This window comes from Oncorhynchus gorbuscha, linkage group LG01, assembly GCF_021184085.1.
Source record: "Oncorhynchus gorbuscha isolate QuinsamMale2020 ecotype Even-year linkage group LG01, OgorEven_v1.0, whole genome shotgun sequence".
In the NCBI taxonomy this organism is placed as follows: domain Eukaryota; kingdom Metazoa; phylum Chordata; class Actinopteri; order Salmoniformes; family Salmonidae; genus Oncorhynchus; species Oncorhynchus gorbuscha.
The window spans coordinates 120,480,723-120,507,043 of record NC_060173.1 but is presented as its reverse complement, the minus strand read 5'-3'; the positions used below and the strand labels follow the sequence as shown (position 1 = coordinate 120,507,043).

The following is a 26,321-nucleotide window of genomic DNA, read 5'->3' as shown; positions in this document are numbered from 1 at the left end:
CAGCTGTCCGTTCTGTCTTCCTGTAGCACTGTCTTAGACATCTCACAGTACGGACAATGCAATTTATTTCCCTGGCCACATCTGTAGTCCTCATGCCTCCATGCAGCATGCATAAGGCATGTTCACACAGATGGGTGGGGACCCTGGGCATCTTTCGTTGGGTGTTTTACAGAGTCAGTAGAATGGCAGTAGTCAGTAGGTTCTTTTTTTGTTGAGTTTACATTCAGTATAAAGTTTATATAGTATTATATAGTATTATATATTATATATTATATATTATATAGTATTATATATTATATAGTATAAAGTTTATATAGTATTCTGTTGGTGGCAAGAACTTTGTAGAATCATTTAAAGTGAAAAATTCAGTGTTGAATCAAGTGGTTTTTGTATCAATTCATAAACCATGTCCAATGGAATCAGTACATTGAACATCTCTACCCATTTATTTTGCAACTTGTATGGCGCAGCTGTCAACATTTTTGTGTTCAAATGAAACTGATATATTTTTCTATTTATGCCAGTTCCTTAGTCAATTAGTATCTTTACTATGGCAGGCAAACAAGTTCCCTACCTTCTCCCTTTTCCACTTGCCTCCTCCGTGTTTGTGGTAATGCTGCAATCGTTGGTTTTAAGTGTGGATTGAGCAGACATTCCATATATTTCCGATAGCTGCATATGTGACACAACTCCACCTTTTCTATTCATTATATAATTACAAAGAAAATAAATGTATCCATAAAGAATGTTTTTTTAATTCAAATCAGTATATTTGAGTTTAACCATAATATTGGTTGTATCGCAATAACATCTGCTAACCATGTTTATGTGACCAATAAAATGTGATCTTTTCTGAAGGATAAAACTGAAATTGTAACTGTAGCTTTGTATGGCTTGTTTAAGAAAAGGTGATACTTTAAACACATTTTCAATGAGTAGGAAATTAGAAGTTGTAATCTGTATAAAAAGGTAAAAAGATCATTTTTGAACAATATGATTTTTAAAAAATGAGTTGTCTTGAGTAGGAAGTTCCATTAGTAAGTAAACTGATAGGACCAAAGAGTTAATCAATGTGTTTTTTTAGTATTTACAGAATCGTGCAGAATCATGTCTATTTTGCAAACGTTCTATTGAAATAAATTGTGGTAAGTTACCAAGTATGTCTACTTCACCATCCACCCATTTTATTGGTAAACTACAACGTAGTGTAAACGCGGTCTTTTAACATAGCACTCTAACCAACCGTCCATCTTCCAGATGAAAATCAATGCTGTTGTGTCAATATGAACAGTGTAGGCCCATTAGTGTACCACTACTAATAATAATATATGCCATTTAGCAGACGCTTTTATCCAAAGCGACTTACAGTCATGTGTGCATACATTCTACGTATGGGTGATCCCGGGAATCGAACCCACTACCCTGTCGTTACAAGCGCCATGCTCTACCAACTGAGCTACAGATAAGAGACCATCAGGATGACAACACACAGACAGACCACCATCAGGATGGACAACACCATCAGGATGATCACACACGGACAGACCACCATCAGGATGGACAACACACAGACCATCAGGATGGACAACACACAGACCATCAGGATGGACAACACACAGACCATCAGGATGGACAACACACAGACAGAAAACCATCAGGATGACAACACACAGACAGACCACCATCAGGATGACAACACACAGACAGACCACCATCAGGATGACAACACACAGACAGACCACCATCAGGATGACAACACACAGACAGACCACCATCAGGATGACAACACACAGACAGACCACCATCAGGATGACAACACACAGACAGAGCACCATCAGGATGACAAACACAGACAGACCATCAGGATGGACAACACACAGACCATCAGGATGGACAACACACAGACCATCAGGATGACAACACACAGACCATCAGGATGGACAACACACAGACCATCAGGATGGACAACACAGACCACAGACCATCAGGATGGACAACACACAGACCATCAGGATGGACAACACACAGACCATCAGGATGGACAACACACAAACCATCAGGATGAATAACACACAGACCATCAGGATGGACAACACACAGACCATCAGGATGGACAACACACAGACCATCAGGATGGACAACACACAGACCATCAGGATGGACAACACACAGACCATCAGGATGGACAACACACAGACCATCAGGATGGACAACACACAGACCATCAGGATGGACAACACACAGACAGACCACCATCAGGATGACAACACACAGACAGAAAACCATCAGGATGACAACACACAGACAGAGCACCATCAGGATGAGATCACACACAGACAGACCACCATCAGGATGACAACACACAGAGCATCAGGATGGACAACACACAGACCATCAGGATGGACAACACACAGACCATCAGGATGACAACACACAGACCATCAGGATGACAACACACAGACCATCAGGATGACAACACACAGACCATCAGGATGACAACACACAGACCATCAGGATGACAACACACAGACCATCAGGATGACAACACACAGACCATCAGGATGACAACACACAGACCATCAGGATGACATCACACAGACCATTTTATTGGTAAACTACAACGTAAACGCGTTCTTTTAACGATCCAAAACGTAATATGGTACACTTATCATAATTAGGTTTAGATCCGGAGGGTTAAAGATCAAGACCTTCAATGAGACTGCAGGGATACAGATTGCAGACTTAAGAAAACTTGAGTCATCGGCATACAGACACCTGTTTTATCCCCTGGTTTCTAGATGTTCATGCCGGATCTAATTTTAATAGCCATAATAAATAGATATCAAATCATATTTTATTTGTCACATACACATGGTTAGTAGAAGTTAAGAGTGTAGCGAAATGCTTGTGCTTCTAGCTCCGACAATGCAGTAATAACCAACGAATCTAGCTAACAATTCCAAAATTACTACCTTATACACACAAGTGTAAAGGGATAAAGAATATCTACATAAAGATATACGAGTGAGTGATGGTACAGAGCGGCATAGGCAAGATACAGTAGATAGTATCAGGTACAGTATATACATATGAGATGAGTATGTAAACAAAGTGGCATAGTTTAAAGTGGCTAGTGATATATTTTACATCAATTCCCATCAATTTCCATTATTAAAGTGGCTGGAGTTGAGTCAGTGTGTTGGCAGCAGCCACTCAATGTTAGTGGTGGCTGTTTAACAGTCTGATGGCCTTGAGATAGAAGCTGTTTTTCAGTCTCTCGGTCCCAGCTTTGATGCACCTGTACTGACCTCGCCTTCTGGATGATAGCGGGGTGAACAGGCAGTGGTTCGGGTGGTTGATGTCCTTGATGATCTTTATGGCCTTCCTGTGACATCGGGTGGTGTAGGTGTCCTGGAGGGCAGGTAGTTTGCCCCCGGTGATGCATTGTGCAGACCTCACTACCCTCTGGAGAGCCTTACGGTTGTGGGCGGAGCAGTTGCCGTACCAGGCGGTGATACAGCCCGACAGGATGCTCTCGAATGTGCATCTGTAGAAGTTTGTGAGTGCTTTTGGTGACAAGCCAAATTTCTTCAGCCTGCTGAGGTTGAAGAGGCGCTGCTGCACACCTTCTTCACAATGCTGTCTGTGTGGGTGGCCCAATTCAGTTTGTCTGTGATGTGTACGCCGAGGAACTTAAAACTTACTACCCTCTCCACTACTGTTCCATCGATGTGGATAGGGGGGTGTTCCCTCTGCTGTTTCCTGAAGTCCACAATCATCTCCTTAGTTTTGTTGACGTTGAGTGTGAGGTTATTTTCCTGACACCACACTCAGAGGGCCCTCACCTCCTCCCTGTAGGCCGTCTCGTCGTTGTTGGTAATCAAGCCTACCACTGTTGTGTCGTCCGCAAACTTGATGATTGAGTTGGAGGCGTGCGTGGCCACGCAGTCGTGGGTGAACAGGAAGTACAGGAGAGGGCTCAGAACGCACCCTTGTGGGGCCCCAGTGTTGAGGATCAGCGGGGTGGAGATGTTGTTACCTACCCTCACCACCTTTCACGAAGTCTAGTACCCAGCTGCACAGGGCGGGGTCGAGACCCAGGGTTTCTTGCTTGATGACGAGTTGAGGGTACTATGGTGTTAAATGCCGAGCTGTAGTCGATGAACAGCATTCTCACATAGGTATTACTCTTGTCAAGATGGGTTAGGGCAGTGTGCAGTGTGGTTGAGATTGCATCGTCTGAGGACCTATTTGGGCGGTAAGCAAATTGGAGTGGGTCTAGGGTGTCAGGTAGGGTGGAGGTGATATGGTCCTTGACTAGTCTCTCAAAGCACTTCATGATGACGGAAGTGAGTGCTACGGGGGCGGTAGTCGTTTAGCTCAGTTACCTTAGCTTTCTTGGGAACAGGAACAATGGTGGCCCTCTTGAAGCATGTGGGAACAGCAGACTGGGATAGGGATCGATTGAATATGTCCGTAAACACAACAGCCAGCTGGTCTGCGCATGCTCTGAGGGCGCGGCTGGGGATGCCGTCTGGGCCTGCAGCCTTGCGAGGGTTAACACGTTTAAATGTTTTACTCACCTCGGCTGCAGTGAAGGAGAGTCCGCATGTTTTGGTTGCGGGCCGTGTCAGTGGCACTGTAAAAAGTTAGTCTGCCTGGGAGCAAGACATCCTGGTCCATGACTGGGCTGGTTTTCTTTTTGTAATCCGTGATTGACTGTAGACCCTGCCACATACCTCGTGTCTGAGCCGTTGAATTGCGATTCTACTTGGTCTCTATAGTGACGCTTAGCTTGTTTGATTGCCTTGCGGAGGGAATAGCTACACTGTTTGTATTCGGTCATGTTTCCGGTCACCTTGCCCTGATTAAAAGCAGTGGTTCGCGCTTTCAGTTTCACGCGAATGCTGCCATCAATCCATGGTTTCTGGTTTGGGAATGTTTTAATCGTTGCTATGGGAATGACATCTTCAACGCACGTTCTAATGAACTCGCTTACAGAATCAGCGTATTCGTCAATGTTGTTGTCTGACGCAATACGAAACATATCCCAGTCCACGTGATGGAAGCAGTCTTGGAGCGTGGAATCAGATTGGTCGGACCAGCGTTGAACAGACCTCAGCATGGGAGCTTCTTGTTTTAGCTTCTGTCTGTAGGCAGGGATCAACAAAATGGAGTCGTGGTCAGCTTTTCCGAAAGGAGGGCGGGGGAGGGCCTTATATGCATCGCGGTAGTTAGAATAGCAATGATCCAAGGTTTTACCAGCCCTCGTTGCATAATCGATATGCTGATACAATTTAGGGAGTCTTGTTTTCAGATTAGCCTTGTTAAAATCCCCCGCTACAATGAATGCAGCCTCAGGATAAATGGATTCCAGTTTGCAAAGAGTCAAATAAAGTTTGTTCAGAGCCATCGATGTGTCTGCTTGGGGGGGGAATATATACGGCTGTGATTATAATCGAAGAGAATTCCCTTAGTAGATAATGCGGTCGACATTTGATTGTGAGGAATTCTAAATCAGGTGAACAGAAGGACTCGAGTTCCTGTATGTGGTTGTGACCAAACCATGTCTCGTTAACCATAAAGCATACGCCCCCGCCCCCCTTCTTACCAGAAAGATATTTGTTTCTGTCGGCACGATGCGTGGAGAAACCAGCTGGCTGCACCGACTCCGATAGAGTCTCTCCAGTGAGCCATGTTTCCGTGAAGCAAAGAACGTTACAGTCCCTGATGTCCCTCTGGAATGCTACCCTTGCTCGGATTTCATCAACCTTGTTGTCAAGAGACTGGACATTGGCGAGTAGTATGCTAGGGAGTGCCGCGCGATGTGCCCGTCTCCGGAGCCTGACCAGAAGACCGCTTCGTTTGCCTCTTTTACGACGTTGTTGTTTTGGGTCGCAGGCTGGGATCCATTCCGTTGTCCTGGGTGAAAGGCAGAACACAGGATCCGCTCCGGGAAAGTCATATTCTTGGTCGTACTGATGGTGAGTTGACGCTGATCTTATGTTCAGTAGTTCTTCTCGACTGTATGTAATGAAACCTAAGATGACCTGGGGTACTAATTTAAGAAATAACACGTAAAAAACAAAAAACTGCATAGTTTCCTAGGAACACGAAGCGAGTGTGCAGTGGTTGAGATTGCATCGATCTGAGGACCTATTTTGCAAATTGGAGTGGGTCTAGGGTGTCAGGTAGGGTGGAGAGTGATATGGTCCTTGACTAGTCTCTCAAAGCGGCCATCTCTGTCGGCGCCGGATGGAGACAGCCTTGTTTTAATCCTCTTTTAAAAGCTCAAAACTTTTTAAGTAGTAACCATTATTTACTATTTTTACACCTTGGGTTGCTGTACATAACTTGAACCCATTTATATAAGAGATTCAGCGAAATTAAAGTAATCCAGACATTTCTATAGAAATTCTAATCGTACTTTATCAAACGCCTTTTAAAAATCTGCTCTGAAGACCAGACCTGGTATCTTAGATGCGCCATAATGTTAAATTGTTTCAACTAATAGTCATATTTGTGTGTATTATGAATCTGCCAAGGCAGCAGCTCCTCTTCCTGTGGTCCAGAACAAGTACGTCAGTTAAACCATTTTAAAAACATTACAATACATTCACAGATTTCACAACACACTGTGTGCCCTCAGGCCCCTACTCCACCACTACCACATATCTACAACACACTGTGTGCCCTCAGGCCCCTACTCCACCACTACCACATATCTACAACACACTGTGTGCCCTCAGGCCCCTACTCCACCACATATCTACAACACACTGTGTGCCCTCAGGCCCCTACTCCACCACTACCACATATCTACAACACACTGTGTGCCCTCAGGCCCCTACTCCACCACTACCACATATCTACAACACACTGTGTGCCCTCAGGCCCCTACTCCACCACTACCACATATCTACAACACACTGTGTGCCCTCAGGCCCCTACAGTCCACCACTACCACATATCTACAACACACTGTGTGCCCTCAGGCCCCTACTCCACCACTAGGCCACATATCTACAACACACTGTGGTGCCCTCAGGTTCCCCTAATCCACCACTACCACATATCTACAACAAAACACTGTGTGCCCTCAGGCCCCTACTCCACCACTACCACATATCTACAACACACTGTGTGAACCCTCAGGCCCCTACTCCACCACTACCACATACCTACAACACACTGTGTCCCCTCAGGCCCCTACTCCACCACTACCACATACCTACAACACACTGTGTCCCCTCAGGCCCCTACTCCACCACTACCACATATCTACAGTACTGAATCCATGTGTGCGTGTGTGTTATTGTGTTTGTGCCAATGTTTGTGTCTCTTCACAGTCCTCGCTGTTCCATGAAGTGCATTTGTATCTGTTTTTAAATCTGATTCTACTGCTGCATCAATTACCTGATGTGGAATAGAGTTCCATGTAGTCATGGCTCTATGTAATAGTCTGTTCTGGACTTGGGGACTGTGAAGAGACCTCTGGTGGCATGTCTTGTGGGGTATGTATGGTGTCTGAGCTGTGTGCTAGTAGTTTAAACAGACCTCTGGTGATATGTCTTGTGGGGTATGCATGTGTGTCTGAGCTGTGTTCCATTAGTTCAAACAGACAGCTCAGTGCATCCAACATGTCAATACCTCTCATAAATACAAGTAGTGATGAAGTCAATCTGTCCTCCACTTTGAGCAAAGGGAGATTGACATGCATATTATTAATGTTAGCTCTCTGTGTACATCCAAGTGCCAGCCATGCTGTCCTGTTCTGAGCCAATTCCCTCTTCATGGCACCTGACCACACGACTGAACAGTCGTCCAGGTGCGACAAAACTAGGGCCTGTAGGACCTGCCTTGTTGATAGTGCTGTTAAGAAGGTACAAACTAGGGCCTGTAGATCCTGTCTTGTTGATAGTGCTGTTAAGAAGGTAGAAATCCTGTCTTGTTGATAGTGCTGTTAAGAAGGAAGAAACTAGGGCCTGTAGGACCTGCCTTGTTGATAGTGCTGTTAAGAAGGTAGAAACTAGAGCCTGTAGGACCCTGCCTTGTTGATAGTGCTGTTAAGAAGGAAGAAACTAGGGCCTGTAGGACCTGCCTTGTTGATAGTGCTGTTAAGAAGGTAGAAACTAGAGCCTGTAGGACCTGCCTTGTTGATAGTGCTGTTAAGAAGGAAGAAACTAAGGCCTGTAGGACCTGCCTTGTTGATAGTGCTGTTAAGAAGGTAGAAACTAGAGCCTGTAGGACCTGCCTTGTTGATAGTGCTGTTAAGAAGGTAGAAACTAGAGCCTGTAGGACCTGCCTTGTTGATAGTGCTGTTAAGAAGGAAGAAACTAGGGCCTGTAGGACCTGCCTTGTTGATAGTGCTGTTAAGAAGGTAGAAACTAGAGCCTGTAGGACCTGCCTTGTTGATAGTGCTGTTAAGAAGGAAGAAACTAGGGCCTGTAGATCCTGTCTTGTTGATAGTGTTGTTAAGGCAGAGCAGCACTTTATTATGGACAGACTTCTCCCCATCTTAGCTACTGTTGTATCAATATTTGTTAACCATAACATCAAAATGATTTATTACAAGATTTAGTTGAGGTTTGCGGTTTAGTGAATGATTTGTCTCAAATACAATGCTTTAAGTTTTATAAATATTTAGGACTAACTTATTCTTTGCCACCCACTCTGAAACTAACTGCAATTCTTTGTTAAGTGTTGCAGTAATTTCAGTCGCTGTAGTAGCTGGCTTTACTCAAAGCTGCTTTTGAAATCTGGCAGCTGATTTCATAGTTGAACCACTTACATATCTGTTCAATTTAACCCTGGAATGTAATGAAATTCCAAAGATCTGGAAATCAGCATTTGTCCTACCACTTTTAAAAAGGGGGAGATCCAACTCTTAAATAATTATAGGCCAATCTCCAAGCTGTCACCCCTGGTGAAAATACTTGAAACGCTTGTAAGTGAACAGCTAAAAGAGTTATTTGCTAACTATTTTATCAATGTACCAATCGGGCTTCAGGAAGAAGCATAACACAATTACAGCAACCATTAAGGTTTTAAATTATATCACTGAAGCCATTGACAAAAAACAGCACTGTGTCTCACTTTTTATTGATCTCTCTAAGGCTTTTGATACAGTTGATCATGCTATACTAAGGCAGAGATTGTCGAGTGGAGGTCTTTCGGAGCATGCAGTTGCATGGTTTGCTAACTAGCTGTCTGATAGAACTCAGTGCACTCAATTTGATGGGCTTATGTCTGTTAAATTGTCTGTCTTGAATGGTGTGCCCCAAGGCTCTGTACTTGGTCCTCTCTTATTCACTATTTATATAAATGATTTAGACAAAAATGTCTAAAATGCACAACTTCATTTTTATGCTGATGATACTGTTATTTACTGTTGTGCCTCGTCTCTTACAAAAGCTTTCCAGAACTTACAAACTGCTTTTTATACTGTTCAACATACCTTGTGTCAATTGAAGCGTATCCTCAATACTGCCTAAACTAAACTAATGGTGTTTTCTAAAGCAAGAAATAGACCTCTGAACCTATTACTACCTGTCAGGGCAAGGAGATTGAGGTTGTAACCTCATAAATATCTTGGAATTTTAATTGATGACGGACTCTCTTTTAAATTGCATATTCAACAACTTACAAAATAATTGAAGCTGAAATTGGGATTTTATTTTAGGAATAAGGCCCGTTTTTCTTTTGAAGCCAGAAGGAGGCTAGTATCAGCTACATTTATGTCTTTACTAAACTATGGGTATTTTATATATGAATGCTTCCGCTCAATGTTTGAGATCAATTGACACTCTTTACCATGGCACTTTGAGATTTATTTTAAACTGCAAAACCCTTACGCAACACTGCACTTTGTATACCAGGGTTGGCTGGCATTCTCTAGTCACTCGTAGGCTCAGTCACTGGTATACTTTTATTTACAAAGCCATTTTGGGTTTACTACCTTTTTATTTGGCCATTTTTATTGTTCAGAAATGTGGTGGGTACTCTGTTCGTTCACTGGACTAACTGTTCCAAATGTCAGAACTGAATTTATTAAAAGGGCTTTTAAGTACTCTGCGTCATAGTTTTGGAACGCCTTACAAAATACTTGTCAACTGGAAGAACTTGTCCCGATTGGTATTTTTAAATCACTGATGAAGGATTTTGAGGCTGATTTTCTGATCTGTCAATGTTTTTAATTTGCTGTTTTTGATTTTGTTATACTCTTGTGAATTCAATGGATTTTACTAAATCACTTGTAGTTTTTCATGTCTGTCTAATTTTGTAATGACTTGGTGCTGCCCATCTTGGCTAGGACACTCTTGAAAAAGAGATTTTAAATCTCAATGAGCCCTTCCTGGTTAAATAAAGGTTAAATAAAATAAAATGTTATTAGTAAAGATTGAAAAAAGTAATGGGCCTAGACAGCTGCCCTGGGGAATTCCTGATTCTACCTGGATTATGTTAGAGAGGCTTCCATTAAAGAACACCCTCTGTGTTCTGTTAGACAGGTAACTATTTATCCACAATATAGCCATAACAGATTTGGTCCTGTTTCAGTAGTAATGAAATCATAATTTATTGACTACCTGAAAGTCTACAATTGTTATAGGATTAATTAAAACATGCTAATACTGGATTTGAGTACATCAAAAAGGTCATATATCTGTACCGGTATACCATCAAGCCCTGGTGTTTATCCAGACTGAAAAATTATAATTGCCTCAAAAAAACAAAGAAAAGTTCCTCCTCTAAGTTGGCCTTCACACAGGTCTTTCTGTAAATGAGTTAATTCTACATTATTATTAGGAAATACATCCTTACAGTTATCATTCAGCGGAAAAGGAGACAAAAAAGAAACTATTTTTAAAATATTTTTGCTTCCTCTTTAAAAATATTGTTTTGTATTGTTAGTTATACTGCACTGTTGGAGCTAGATACATAAGCATATCGCTGCACCTGCGATAACATCTGCAAAATATGTTTACGAGACCAATAACATTTGACTCTGTTGTGCCCTCCAGGCAGCAAGGTTAAGTGGATTAGTAATGACACATTCCAGGAATGTTCTGCCTGTTTGTTCAGCAACCCTCACAATGCAGCCTGTTACTGAGGCCCAGTAGAGCGCTCCATATAGGCCCTTTGTCCCACTGAATCCCTCAAATACACACTCTTCTGTCTCAGTCTTTCCCTCAGTCACTCGCTCTTACCCTCGGGCTCTCTGTTCCTCTCCTCCCCCACCGTGCTGTCTGACCTCTCCTACTGTTCATCTGAAGGTCAATCCAGTGTAATTGCTCCAAATGGGTTTAATGAGTGATAAAATAATTACATTACCCTGGCTGTCCAGGCGCGGTAATTACATTACCCTGGCTGTCCAGGCGCGGTAATTACATTACCCTGGCTGTCCAGGCGCGGTAATTACATTACCCTGGCTGTCCAGGCGCGGTAATTACATTACCCTGGCTGTCCAGGCGCGGTAATTACATTACCCTGGCTGTCCAGGCGCGGTAATTACATTACCCTGGCTGGTAATTACATTACCCTGGCTGTCCAGGCGCGGTAATTACATTACCCTGGCTGTCCAGGCGCGGTAATTACATTACCCTGGCTGTCCAGGCGCGGTAATTACATTACCCTGGCTGTCCAGGCGCGGTAATTACATTACCCTGGCTGTCCAGGCGCGGTAATTACATTACCCTGGCTGTCCAGGCGCGGTAATTACATTACCCTGGCTTCCAGGCGCGGTAATTACATTACCCTGGCTGTCCAGGCGCGGTAATTACATTACCCTGGCTGTCCAGGCGCGGTAATTACATTACCCTGGCTGTCCAGGCGCGGTAATTACATTACCCTGGCTGTCCAGCGGTAATTACATTACCCTGGCTGTAATTACATTACCCTGGCTGTCCAGGCGCGGTAATTACATTACCCTGGCTGTCCAGGCCCGGTAATTACATTACCCTGGCTGTCCAGGCCCGGTAATTACATTACCCTGGCTGTCCAGGCCCGGTAATTACATTACCCTGGCTGTCCAGGCGCGGTAATTACATTACCCTGGCTGTCCAGGCGCGGTAATTACATTACCCTGGCTGTCCAGGCGCGGTAATTACATTACCCTGGCTGTCCAGGCGCAATTACATTACCCTGGCTGTCCAGGCGCTGAACAATGGCTTCCAGGCGCCATTACCCTGGCTGTCCAGGCGCGGTAATTACATTACCCTGGCTGTCCAGGCGCGGTAATTACATTACCCTGGCTGTCCAATCTTTCTTTCTGAACAATCTTCCCTACCTTCAGGTTATCTACAGAACAGCAAGAGGACCTGCCCCTCCCTACCTTCAGGCTATCTACAGAACAGCAAGAGGACCTGTCCCTCCCTACCTTCAGGCTATCTACAGAACAGCAACTGTCCCTCCCTACCTTCAGGCTATCTACAGAACAGCAAGAGGACCTGTCCCTCCCTACCTTCAGGCTATCTACAGAACAGCAAGAGGACTTGTCCCTCCCTACCTTCAGGCTATCTACAGAACAGCAAGAGGACCTGTCCCTCCCTACCTTCAGGTTATCTACAGAACAGCAAGAGGACCTGCCCCTCCCTACCTTCAGGCTATACTCCAACCCTACACCCAACCCGAGCACTCCTTTCACCTCAGGTCTCTTGGCCCTCCCACCCCTACAGAAGAGCAGCCCCCACTCAGCCCAGTACAACCTCTTCTCTGTCCTGGAATCCCAATGATGGAACAGCAGAGTCCCTGCTCATCTTCCGAAAACATCTGAAACAGGATCCTAAATAATCCTCCTCACCTCGACAGTCACATGTTCACCGTCACACAGTTCACCGTCACAGTTCACATAGCTTACTAGAGGAGCATCACACCATGGGATTGAACCACAGAGACCGTGCTGAACACTCGTTCCATGACGCTACAGTTAAACTATAAGAGTGGGTTACTCTAAACTACGAGCTGGGCTCTTTCTGATACACTCAGCCCCTCCAACAATGCCATTATTCTACAAACTTGGAGAACACAGGAAAGCTTGGGGAGAGAAAGAAGACGTGAGAAAGAATTCTAAGTTAAGGTGACTCAGTCTTCCTGACAAGCTCCCGACCCGACCCCACCCCCGGTCCCCCTGGTAGATGACCACAGGTCCACATCCAGGTCAACTCCAGCCACTACATGGCTAGTCACAGAGGCTAGGAACCACTAGCTATCCTCCCACCACATAACCCTCAGGGCTGAAGGGAAGACCACACAACTATTAGCTGAGATCATCTGCCTCATCACTCAGCATGTCTGCTCGAAAACAAGTATGATTCAACATCTGCTGCATTGATGAGAAGTGGAATTATTCAGGTATCTGAGCTGCCAAACTAACCGTCCTCATCATGTCAATGTGATATTTCATCTTTATTTCCTGATCTGGCTCTGATGAGCCATCATGTTATTCGTTGTGTTATTAGTCTACAATCAATGGCTTTTCTCAGACCATCACAGCTTCTACCTACAGAGGAAACAAAGGAAGTGGTCCTGAGCGTTTGCTGGAGGACCCTGAGGAACCATCAGCCCATTTCCTGTCTCTTATATCACATCAGGAGAGCCATAGGATGAATGTACCTCAGAGGGGAGCAGCACTGAGACAGTAGTAGACTAGATGTGTCCTGGTGGGGAGCTATAATGTAGACTACATGTGTCCTGGTGGGGAGCTGTAATGTAGACTAGATGTGTCCTGGTGGGGAGCTGTGTAATGTAGACTAGATGTGTCCTGGTGGGGAGCTGTGATGTAGACTAGATGTGTCCTGGTGGGGAGCTGTGATGTAGACTAGATGTGTCCTGGTGGGGAGCTGTGATGTCACTTCCCTTCTGTTATAGTACATCTCCTGCAAAAACAAACAAGACACGAAACTCAAAGAACAAACAGTGCCGTCACACAGCCAATTATTTACTTCACTGCAAAGACATTCACAGCTGATGTATATATCACTTGGGTATAAGCTGCTGATTGTGGGATGTTTGCTATGCTAGCCCATTCAGAAACAATGATCGTTGAATACCCCTGGAATAGAACTTGCATTAGAAACTGGAGTCTGAGTAGAGAGGAGAAAAATATAGCACTCTAACCAACCGTCCATCTTCCAGATGAAAATCAATGCTGTTGTGTCAATATGAACAGTGTAGGCCCATTAGTGTACCACTACTAAATAATATGCCAAATGAACAAGCATTCTGTTCCGGTAGAGTGCAGTTCAACTCGTTCTCCCAGTCCCTCTGAGCAGCAGAGCAGGAAGCCTCCCAACAGCTGCTAGACCAACAGGGCTGCGAATGCTATCGGGCTGCTGCTCGACGTCCAACAGGGCTGCTAATGCTATCGGGCTGCTGCTAGACGTCCAACAGGGCTGCTAATGCTATCGGGCTGCTGCTAGACGTCCAACAGGGCTGCTAATGCTATCGGGCTGCTGCTAGACCAACAAGGCTGCTAATGCTATCGGGCTGCTGATAGACGTCCAACAGGGCTGCTAATGCTATCGGGCTGCTGCTAGATGTCCAACAGGGCTGCTAATGCTATCGGGCTGCTGCTAGATGTCCAACAGGGCTGCTAATGCTATCGGGCTGCTGCTAGACCAACAGGGCTGTGAATGCTATCGGGCTGCTGCTAGACGTCCAACAGGGCTGCTAATGCTATCGGGCTGCTGCTAGATGTCCAACAGGGCTGCTAATGCTATCGGGCTGCTGCTAGACGTCCAACAGGGCTGCTAATGCTATCGGGCTGCTGCTAGACGTCCAACAGGGCTGCTAATGCTATCGGGCTGCTGCTAGACGTCCAACAGGGCTGCTAATGCTATCGGGCTACTGCTAGACGTCCAACAGGGCTGCTAATGCTATCGGGCTGCTGATAGATGTCCAACAGGGCTGCTAATGATCGGGCTGTCCAACAGGGCTGCTAATGCTATCGGGCTGCTGCTAGACGTCCAACAGGGCTGCTAACATCGGGCTGCTGCTGCTCCAACAGGGCTGCTAATGCTATCGGGCTGCTGCTAGATGTCCAACAGGGCTGCTAATGCTATCGGGCTGCTGCTAGATGTCCAACAGGGCTGCTAATGCTATCGGGCTGCTGCTAGACTCACAACAGGGCTGCTAGAAGGGGGTGACTGGTTGCAGGGCCGGGGGAGGGGGCAGCAGCTCCTCCATCTACAGTCATCACTGCATAGGAAAATAAGGGCATGTCTAAGTCCAATGAGAGCGAGAACGCAGGAGAGCGAGGACAAGGAGAGAGAGAGACAGGAGAGACAGCAAGGACAAGGAGAGAGAGACAGGAGAGAGACACAGCAAGGACAAGGAGAGAGAGACAGGAGAGAGACACAGCAAGGACAAGGACAGAGAAAGACCATTGCTGCTTGCAGAGCTCCACCAGACCAGGAAGTGACACACAGAGAACAGGAAGGAAGAGGAAACAGCTGGACAGACATAGATTCTGGTTCCACTGGCTTCTAGTCAAAGCTCACATCCACTACAAGACCATGGTACTTGCTCACAGAGCAACAAGAGGAACTGCCCCTCCCTACCTTTAGACTATGCCCAACACAAGCAGTCCATTCTGCCACCTCAGGTCTACTGGCCCTCCCACCCCTACGGGAGGGCAGCTCCAGCTCAGCCTAAGCTCTTCTCTGTCCTGGAAAATCATGGTGGAACCATCTTCCCCCTGAAGCTAGAACATCAGAGTCTCTGTCCATCTTCCCCCTGAAACTAGGACAGCAGAGTCCCTGTCCATCTTCCCCCTGAAGCTAGGACAGCAGAGTCTCTGTCCATCTTCCCCCTGAAGCTAGGACAGCAGAGTCCCTGTCCATCTTCCCCCTGAAACTAGGAAAGCAGAGTCCCTGTCCATCTTCCCCCTGAAACTAGGACATCAGAGTCTCTGTCCATCTTCCCCCTGAAACTAGGAAAGCAGAGTCCCTGTCCATCTTCCCCCTGAAGCTAGGACAGCAGAGTCCCTGTCCATCTTCCCCCTGAAACTAGGACATCAGAGTCTCTGTCCATCTTCCCCCTGAAACTAGGACAGCAGAGTCCCTGTCCAACTTCCCCCTGAAACTAGGACAGCAGAGTCCCTGCCCATCTTCCCCCTGATGCTAGGATATCAGAGTCTCTGCCCATCTTCCCCCTGAAACTAGGACAGCAGAGTCTCTGCCCATCTTCCCCCTGAAGCTAGGACAGCAGAGTACATGCCCATCTTCCCCCTGAAACTAGGACAGCAGAGTCTCTGCCCATCTTCCCCCTGAAACTAGGACAGCAGAGTCTCTGCCCATCTTCCCCCTGAAACTAGTACATGCCCATCTTCCCCCTGAAAATAGGATATCAGAGTCCCTGTCCATCTTCCCCCTGAAACTAGGACAGCAGAGTCCCTGTCCATCTTCCCCCTGAAGCTAGGACAGCAGAGTCCCTGCCCATCTTCTGAAAACATCTGAAACGCTACCACTTCAAAGAGCATCTTAAATAATTCCACAGCACCAGCTCCTCACCCCCACCCCAAAAAAGCCATTGGTGAACTAACACTCGTACTTGACTTCGCTGAGAAAAAATGTACTGACTGATGTGTGGTTTACCACCGAGCTACCTGGACATGAATGCACGGAAGAGCAAGTTGCTCTGGATAAAAGAGCCTCTCCTAAATGACTAAAACAAAAGCATTTAAAATGGTTCCACTCCTGACAAACACAGACAGACCACCATCAGGATGACATCACACAGACCATCAGGATGACAACACACAGACCATCAGGATGACAACACACAGACCATCAGGATGACAACACACAGACCATCAGGATGGACAACACACAGACCATCAGGATGGACAACACACAGACCATCAGGATGGACAACACACAGACCGACCACCATCAGGATGGACAACACACAGACCGACCACCATCAGGATGGACCACCATCAGGATGGACAACACACAGACCGACCACCATCAGGAACACACAGACCGACCACCATCAGGATGGACAACACACAGACCGACCACCATCAGGATGGACAACACACAGACCGACCACCATCAGGATGGACAACACACAGACCGACCACCATCAGGATGGACAACACACAGACCGACCACCATCAGGATGGACAACACACAGACCGACCACCATCAGGATGGACAACACACAGACCGACCACCATCAGGATGGACAACACACAGACCGACCACCATCAGGATGGACACCACCACACAGACCGACCACCATCAGGATGGACAACACACAGACCGACCACCATCACCGACCACCATCAGGATGGACAACACACAGACCGACCACCATCAGGATGGACAACACACAGACCGACCACCATCAGGATGGACAACACACAGACCGACCACCATCAGGATGGACACACAGACAGATGTTTTCTATTGTGTTGTTGACTGTACGTTTATTAATTCCATGTGTTTTTGTCGCACTGCTTTGCTTTATCTTGGCCCGGGCGCAGTTGTAAATGAGAACTTACCTAGCCTACCTGGTTAAATAAAGGGTTAGGGTTATATATATATATAACAAATAAATAAACAAATAAATATATCAAGACCATTTCAAGGACAGCTTTTTTCCATCTACGTAACGTTGCAGAAATCAGAAACTTTCTGTCCAAAAATGATGCAGAAAAATGAATCCATGCTTTTGTCACTTCTAGGTTAGACTACTGCAATGCTCTACTTTCCAGCTACCCGGATAAAGCACTAAATAAACTTCAGTTAGTGCTAAATATGGCTGCTAGAATCCATCTCTTCAGTGGGTCATATGATTGAATGTAGTCTGGCCCAGGAGTGGGAAGGTGAACGGAAAGGATCTGGAGCAACGAACCGCCCTTGCTGTCTGTCTGGCCGGTTCCCCTCTTTCCACTGGGATTCTCTGCCTCTAACCCGATTACAGGGGCTGAGTCACTGGCTTACTGGGGCTCTCTCATACCGTCCCTGGGAGGGGTGCGTCACCTGAGTGGGTTGAGTCACTGATGTGATCATCCTGTCTGGGTTGGCGCCCCCCCCACCTTGGGTTGTGCCGTGGCGGAGATCTTTGTGGGCTATACTCAGCCTTGTCTCAGGATGGTAAGTTGGTGGTTGAAGATATCCCTCTAGTGGTGTGGGGGCCGTGCTTTGGCAAAGTGGGTGGGGTTATATCCATCCTGTTTGGCCCTGTCCGGGGGTGTCCTCGGATGGGGCCACAGTGTCTCCTGACCCCTCCTGTCTCAGCCTCCAGTATTTATGCTGCAGTAGTTTGTGTCGGGGGGCTAGGGTCAGTTTGTTATATCTGGAGTACTTCTCCTGTCCTATTCGGTGTCCTGTGTGAATTTAAGTGTGCTCTCTCGAATTCTCTCTCTCTATCTGAGGACCTGAGCCCTAGAACCATGCCTCAGGACTACCTGACATGATGGCTCCTTGCTGTCCCCAGTCCACCTGGCCGTGCTGCTGCTCCAGTTTCAACTCTTCTGCCTTATTATTATTCGACCATGCTGGTCATTTATGAACATTTGAACATCTTGGCCTTGTTCTGTTATAATCTCCACCCGGCACAGCCAGAAGAGGATTGGCCACCCCACATAGCCTGGTTCCTCTCTAGGTTTCTTCCTAGGTTTTGGCCTTTCTAGGGAGTTTTTCCTAGCCACCGTGCTTCTACACCTGCATTGCTTGCTGTTTGGGGTTTTAGGCTGGGTTTCTGTACAGCACTTTGAGATATCAGCTGATGTACGAAGGGCTATATAAATAAATTTGATTTGATTTGAAATAAATACCTGGTTAAATAAAGGTGAAATAAAAAAATTAACTGTAACACCCTTAGACCCGACCAGAAAAAATCCCTCTGCTCTGCTGACACCATCACACAGTCTAATCAGATAATAATCTATTGGTCACTACTGACACCATCACACAGTCTAATCAGATAATAATCTATAGGTCACTACTGACACCATCACACAGTCTAATCAGATAATAATCTATAGGTCACTACTGACACCATCACACAGTCTAATCAGATAATAATCTATAGGTCACTACTGACACCATCACACAGTCTAATCAGATAATAATCTATAGGTCACTACTGACACCATCACACAGTCTAATCAGATAATAATCTATAGGTCACTACTGACACCATCACACAGTCTAATCAGATAATAATCTATTGGTCACTACTGACACCATCACACAGTCTAATCAGATAATAATCTATTGGTCACTATTGACACCATCACACAGTCTAATCAGATAATAATCTATTGGTCACTACTGACACCATCACACAGTCTAATCAGATAATAATATATTGGTCACTACTGACACCATCACACAGTCTAATCAGATAATAATCTATTGGTCACTACTGACACCATCACACAGTCTAATCAGATAATAATCTATTGGTCACTACTGACACCATCACACAGTCTAATCAGATAATAATCTATTGGTCACTACTGACACCATCACACAGTCTAATCAGATAATAAAAGCTAACTCTCTCTCCTCTGCTCTCATCCTTCTAGATAATCTATCTAATCAGATAATAATCTATTGGCCTGACACCATCACACAGTCTAATCAGATACTGTGAACCATCAGATCCTCCTCTCCACCCTCTCCAGTCTAATCAGATAATGGGCATCTCCCTCTGCCCACCTTCTAGATTGCGTCCTACCTGACCAGGTCGCTCCCTCCACCAGGTGGCGTGGCGAGAATCTGTCTACCTGACAGGTCGCTCCTACCAGGTGGCGTGGCGAGAATCTGTCTCCTCACCACGCGCTCTCACCACTGGTGTCCCCCAGGGCTCTGTTCTTGGCCCTCTCCTATTCTCGCTATACACCAAGTCACTTGGCTCTGTCATAACCTCACATGGTCTCTCTTATCATTGCTATGCAGACGACACACAATTAATCTTCTCCTTTCCCCCTTCTGATGACCAGGTGGCGAATCGCATCTCTGCATGTCTGGCAGACATATCAGTGTGGATGACGGATCACCACCTCAAGCTGAACCTCGGCAAGACGGAGCTGCTCTTCCTCCCAGGGAAGGACTGCCCGTTCCATGATCTCGCCATCACGGTTGACAACTCCATTGTGTCCTCCTCCCAGAGCGCCAAGAACCTTGGCGTGATCCTGGACAACACCCTGTCGTTCTCAACCAACATCAAGGCGGTGGCCCGTTCCTGTAGGTTCATGCTCTACAACATCCGCAGAGTACGACCCTGCCTCACACAGGAAGCGGCGCAGGTCCTAATCCAGGCACTTGTCATCTCCCGTCTGGATTACTGCAACTCTCTGTTGGCTGGGCTCCCTGCCTGTGCCATTAAACCCCTTCAACTCATCCAGAACGCCGCAGCCCGTCTGGTGTTCAACCTTCCCAAGTTCTCTCACGTCACCCCGCTCCTCCGTTCTCTCCACTGGCTTCCAGTTGAAGCTCGCATCCGCTACAAGACCATGGTGCTTGCCTACGGAGCTGTGAGGGGAACGGCACCTCAGTACCTCCAGGCTCTGATCAGGCCCTACACCCAAACAAGGGCACTGCGATCATCCACCTCTGGCCTGCTCGCCTCCCTACCACTGAGGAAGTACAGCTCCCGCTCAGCCCAGTCAAAACTGTTCGCTGCCCTGGCCCCCAATGGTGGAACAAACTCCCTCACGACGCCAGGACAGCGGAGTCAATCACCACCTTCCGGAGACACCTGAAACCCCACCTCTTTAAGGAATACCTAGGATAGGATAAGTAATCCTTCTCACCCCCCTAAGTTTTAGATGCACTATGTTAAGTGACTGTCCCACATGTCTAATTGTTAAGTGACTGTCCCACTGGATGTCATAAGTCTAATCAGTGTCACTATGACACCATCCAATTTCAGATAATAAGTGGTCACTGACACCATGTCTAATCAGATAATCTATTGGTCACTACTGCGTCTAATCAGATAATAAATGTCACTGACACCATACAGTCTAATCAGATAATAAATGGTAAATGTCTAATCAGATAATAATCTATAGGTCACTACTGACACCATCACACAGTCTAATCAGATAATAATCTATTGGTCACTACTGACACCATCACACAGTCTAATCAGATAATAATCTATTGGTCACTACTGACACCATCACACAGTCTAATCAGATAATAATCTATTGGTCACTACTGACACCATCACACAGTCTAATCCGATAATAATCTATTGGTCACTACTGACACCATCACACAGTCTAATCAGATTGAGGTTCTGCTGAAACCATCACTAGTCCTCAGTCTAATCAGATAATAATATATAGGTCACTGCTAAGGCTCTGCATGGCCCAATACAGCTGCTCACTTCATAATGTTGAGTCTTGCTAAGTATCCCATCACAAATGGCCTATTCCCTATATAGTGCACTACATTTGACCAGAGCCATATGGCCCCTGGTCAAAAGTAGTGCACTTCATAGGGAGCAAGGTGCCATTTGTGACATGCTAGGACTTCAGTCCCACTGCTGGAACAATCTGCAGATCTGGTTGAAATTGGATGAAGCAGCGGCACTCAGACAGTGTCGGATATTGGTTGAAGACCTGGTAGCTGAGAGATGTCGATGACTTGTGTATTTCAACTGTTTCTAGTATCCTATAAAAATGTGGAAATTGTCAAATGCATTGCTCCCTTGTAAAAAAAAATGTTTTAAAGACCTTAGTCTCAATGGGACTATAAAGGTCAAATAAAGACATTTGATACCCATTTCCTAATACATGGAGTCCTGCAGGGCAGTTTAGAGTGGCTCAGTGGTTCCGTTTCTAAATTAATCCTTCTCTTTTCAACACCAGCTACTAGATTAATCTGACTTTGAGTGAAGGTGGAATCAGGGGTTTGATCTTCCGGACTGAGGGGGAGGTTGAAGAGTGTACAGTCAGCAGCACACTGATCAGCTATAACAGGACCAAGGTTGAGTGTCTGTGTTTATATTTGAGCATCAATTGTTGGTGCATTCATCCCATGTAGACAGGAGGTATTGAGGAAGTTACTGACTCACTGCATCCTTCAGATGGCTCAGAGTAATGCCTCGATCACACCAGGGGCATCATTGCATGTCGGTACACCAGAAGTACATTCATTTTCAATGGAATGCGTCCTTAACACCCGGCCACTTACCCGGAACCCAGCTGCACCAATGTGTCGGAGGAAACACTGTTCAACTGACGACAAGAGGTCAGCCTGCAGGTGCCCGGGCCTGCCACAAGGAGACGCTAGAAGTAAAGCCCCCCCAGGACGCCGCTGGGCCAAATGTGTACCGCCCTATGGGACTCCCGGTCACGGCCGGTTGTGGCACAGCATGGGATCGAACCCAGGTCTGTAGTGACGCCTCAAGCACTGCGATGGCACTGGGGAGGCCCGCTTCACTACTTTTCTGCCAACGCACAGATAGCCTTGAACGTTGTGATTGGCCACACCTTCACTTTCTGATGGCACCTTCGTTACAGGTTCTGCATTGTCAGTAGGACACTGTAGAAAGACTAATGAACTTCAATACTGTGCCCACTGAAGAAAAACTGATTCTTATAAAGTTGGAAGGCTATTCAAACAGCATAAAGCAGAGTTGGTGCTATCTGATCATCAACAGTGTCATTCAACCTTAATATTGAAATGAATTGTCTGACGTTGGCATTCTATGTGTGTGTGTGTGTGTGTGTGTGTGTGTGTGTGTGTGTGTGTGTGTGTGTGTGTGTGTGTGTGTGTGTGTGTGTGTGTGTGTGTGTGTGTGTGTAAATAAACCACTGGTTTTACATGTAATACCCACAATGCAATATGGTGAGCCTCTTTTCCATGTCTTCCTCATCATACTTTTGCATAAACAAAATTGGGGAAAGAAAAACATCCATGTCACAAGAATATTAGTTAGCTACATGACATTAATCAGGGCACGTGTCAGACAGCTGTGTTTTAAATTATTTAATAATAATTAAATACTAGCCTATTTTATGACTTTGGGATCTCTTCCTTTTACTTTCCCAAATGTAATTTGGACAAATTCCTAAATCAATCCCATTCCTCTCGGCCGACACCTAGTCCTCATAAACGAGTTTGACGACTGAGCACTCTGTTCAAAATATTAATCACAAAAAGTACTTTCATCGATTGGACTTGATTTGTGTGTGGAATAGGCTACTTCTGATCTCAATTTTAGCAGATAATTATCTGTAAAGCCAAAGAGCAGCGTCGTTCCACACGTAGCTGTCCGCGGTAGTTGATGTGTGCGGGGACGGGAGTCTCCTACCTTCCGACAGTTCCAGCTCCAACTCCGCCAGCTTCTCCCGGACCTCCACCGGCAGTGACATGGCGAAAGCCGGGCTCGGTTCCAACATCATTAGTAATCCGGTAGAATTCCTCTCAGCCATGATGTTCCGGTCCGAGTGGGCCGAGACTCCCCGTCGAGGGACGGAGTGATGTTCAGCCGGTTGCCTGGTGTAACGTTAGCAGGCGGGTGGTGGCTACTGCAGACAGATGTGCGGAAAAGCCCTACATCACCCTGGCACAGACTGGCATTAGCTCGTTAGCTAACCCTGCTAGACACATTCCTAAAGTAACGTTGAGGCTAAATCACCAAACAGTTACGAATTCGGTTGATCTGGACAGAGGTGTGTTTCCTAATGCACGGTGTCTGCGTCGAGCGGATTTGAACCGGTAACTCATCCATCTCTGGTGCACAGCACCGCCGCCATTGCATTATAGTAACAGCAGCCCGAAGCACGTTCACGGTGTCTGGCGCGTCATGGGGACATGCATGCTCACCTACATACCGGGACGTTTTGCATATTGGCTACACATTGTTGCTGCATCACATGTAAAACCATGGAGAGGGGGGGGAATAACATCACAGACAGTCGACAGACTTCTTGGACAAAACCTCTGAGAAATCAGACTGATTGACACCAGATGAGCTGCTGACACCGAAGTTAACCTGGACAGCCATCTAGCGGTGTGGTGCAGTTTAACGTTCTTCTTCTTCGATGAGGTTTAACGGTGGTTGGCATCCAACAAATGTTGCATTACCGCCACTCACGAGACTGGAGAATAACTCCCTTCCACATTGCTTAAAAATTAACATGAATATATCACCAAATACCCTTCGTTTGAACCTACACTAAAACCCCTCACCCTACTCCACTATTTAAATACCCTACCATCTAACCTTACACTACAACCCCCCCACCCTACTCCACTATTTAAATACCCTACCATCTAACCCTACACTAAAACCCCTCACCCTACTCCACTATTTAAATACCCTACCATCTAACCCTACACTACACCCCCCCACCCTACTCCACTATTTAAATACCCTACCATCTAACCCTACACTACAACCCCCCTCACCCTACTCCACTATTTAAATACCCTACCATCTAACCCTACACTACAACCCCCACCCTACTCCACTATTTAAATACCCTACCATCTAACCCTACACTAAAACCCCTCACCCTACTCCACTATTTAAATACCCTACCATCTAACCCTACACTACACCCCCCACCCTACTCCACTATTTAAATACCCTACCATCTAACCCTACACTAAACCCTGACCCTACTCCACTATTTAAATACCCTACCATCTAACCCTACACTACAACCCCCCCACCCTACTCCACTATTTAAATACCCTACCATCTAACCCTACACTAAAACCCCTGACCCTACTCCACTATTTAAATACCCTACCATCTAACCCTACACTACAACCCCTCACCCTACTACACTATTTAAATACCCTACCATCTAACCCTACACTACAACCCCCTCACCCTACTCCACTATTTAAATACCCTACCATCTAACCCTACACTAAAACCCCTCACCCTACTCCACTATTTAAATACCCTACCATCTAACCCTACACTAAACCCCTCACCCTACTCCACTATTTAAATACCCTACCATCTACCATCTAACCCTACACTAAAACCCCCTACCCTACTCCACTATTTAAATACCCTACCATCTAACCCTACACTACAACCCCTCACCCTACTCCACTATTTAAATACCCTACCACCATCTAACCCTACACTAAAACCCCCCACCCTACTCCACTATTTAAATACCCTACCATCTAACCCTACACTACAACCCCCCCACCCTACTCCACTATTTAAATACCCTACCATCTAACCCTACACTAAACCCCTCACCCTACTCCACTATTTAAATACCCTACCATCTAACCCTACACTAAAACCCCTCACCCTACTACACTATTTAAATACCCTACCATCTAACCCTACACTAAACCCCTCACCCTACTCCACTATTTAAATACCCTACCATCTACCATCTAACCCTACACTAAAACCCCTCACCCTACTCCACTATTTAAATACCCTACCATCTAACCCTACACTACAACCCCTCACCCTACTCCACTATTTAAATACCCTACCATCTACCATCTAACCCTACACTAAAACCCCTCACCCTACTCCACTATTTAAATACCCTACCATCTAACCCTACACTAAAACCCCTCACCCTACTCCACTATTTAAATACCCTACCATCTAACCCTACACTACAACCCCCACCCTACTCCACTATTTAAATACCCTACCATCTAACCCTACACTAAAACCCCTCACCCTACTCCACTATTTAAATACCCTACCATCTAACCCTACACTAAACCCCTCACCCTACTCCACTATTTAAATACCCTACCATCTAACCCTACACTAAAACCCCCCACCCTACTACACTATTTAAATACCCTACCATCTAACCCTACACTAAAAAAAAATCCCCTCACCCTACTCCACTATTTAAATACCCTACCATCTAACCCTACACTAAACCCCCACCCTACTCCACTATTTAAATACCCTACCATCTAACCCTACACTAAAACCCCTCACCCTACTCCACTATTTAAATACCCTACCATCTAACCCTACACTAAAACCCCTCACCCTACTCCACTATTTAAATACCCTACCATCTAACCCTACACTAAAACCCCCACCCTACTCCACTATTTAAATACCCTACCATCTAACCCTACACTAAAACCCCTCACCCTACTCCACTATTTAAATACCCTACCATCTAACCCTACACTAAAACCCCCCACCCAACTCCACTATTTAAATACCCTACCATCTAACCCTACACTAAAACCCCCCATCCTACTCCACTATTTAAATACCCTACCATCTAACCCTACACTAAAACCCCTCACCCTACTCCACTATTTAAATACCCTACCATCTAACCCTACACTACAACCCCTCACCCTACTCCACTATTTAAATACCCTACC

At 45.9% G+C, this 26,321-nt stretch overlaps 1 protein-coding gene across 5 annotated transcripts in view; it reads right to left on the bottom strand.

Moving 5' to 3' along the window:
* dip2a (disco-interacting protein 2 homolog A) overlaps positions 1 to 23,998 on the bottom strand; it is a 279,281-nt gene extending 255,283 nt beyond the window's left edge. For all 5 annotated transcript variants that reach the window (XM_046351249.1, XM_046351336.1, XM_046351426.1 and 2 more), the window contains exon 1: positions 23,284 to 23,998. In XM_046351249.1, the coding sequence (XP_046207205.1) occupies positions 23,284 to 23,404 (121 nt within the window). In that variant the 5' untranslated portion in view covers positions 23,405 to 23,998. The remainder of the gene's footprint in view (positions 1 to 23,283) is intronic.
* Between the last annotated feature and the right edge of the window lie 2,323 nt (positions 23,999 to 26,321).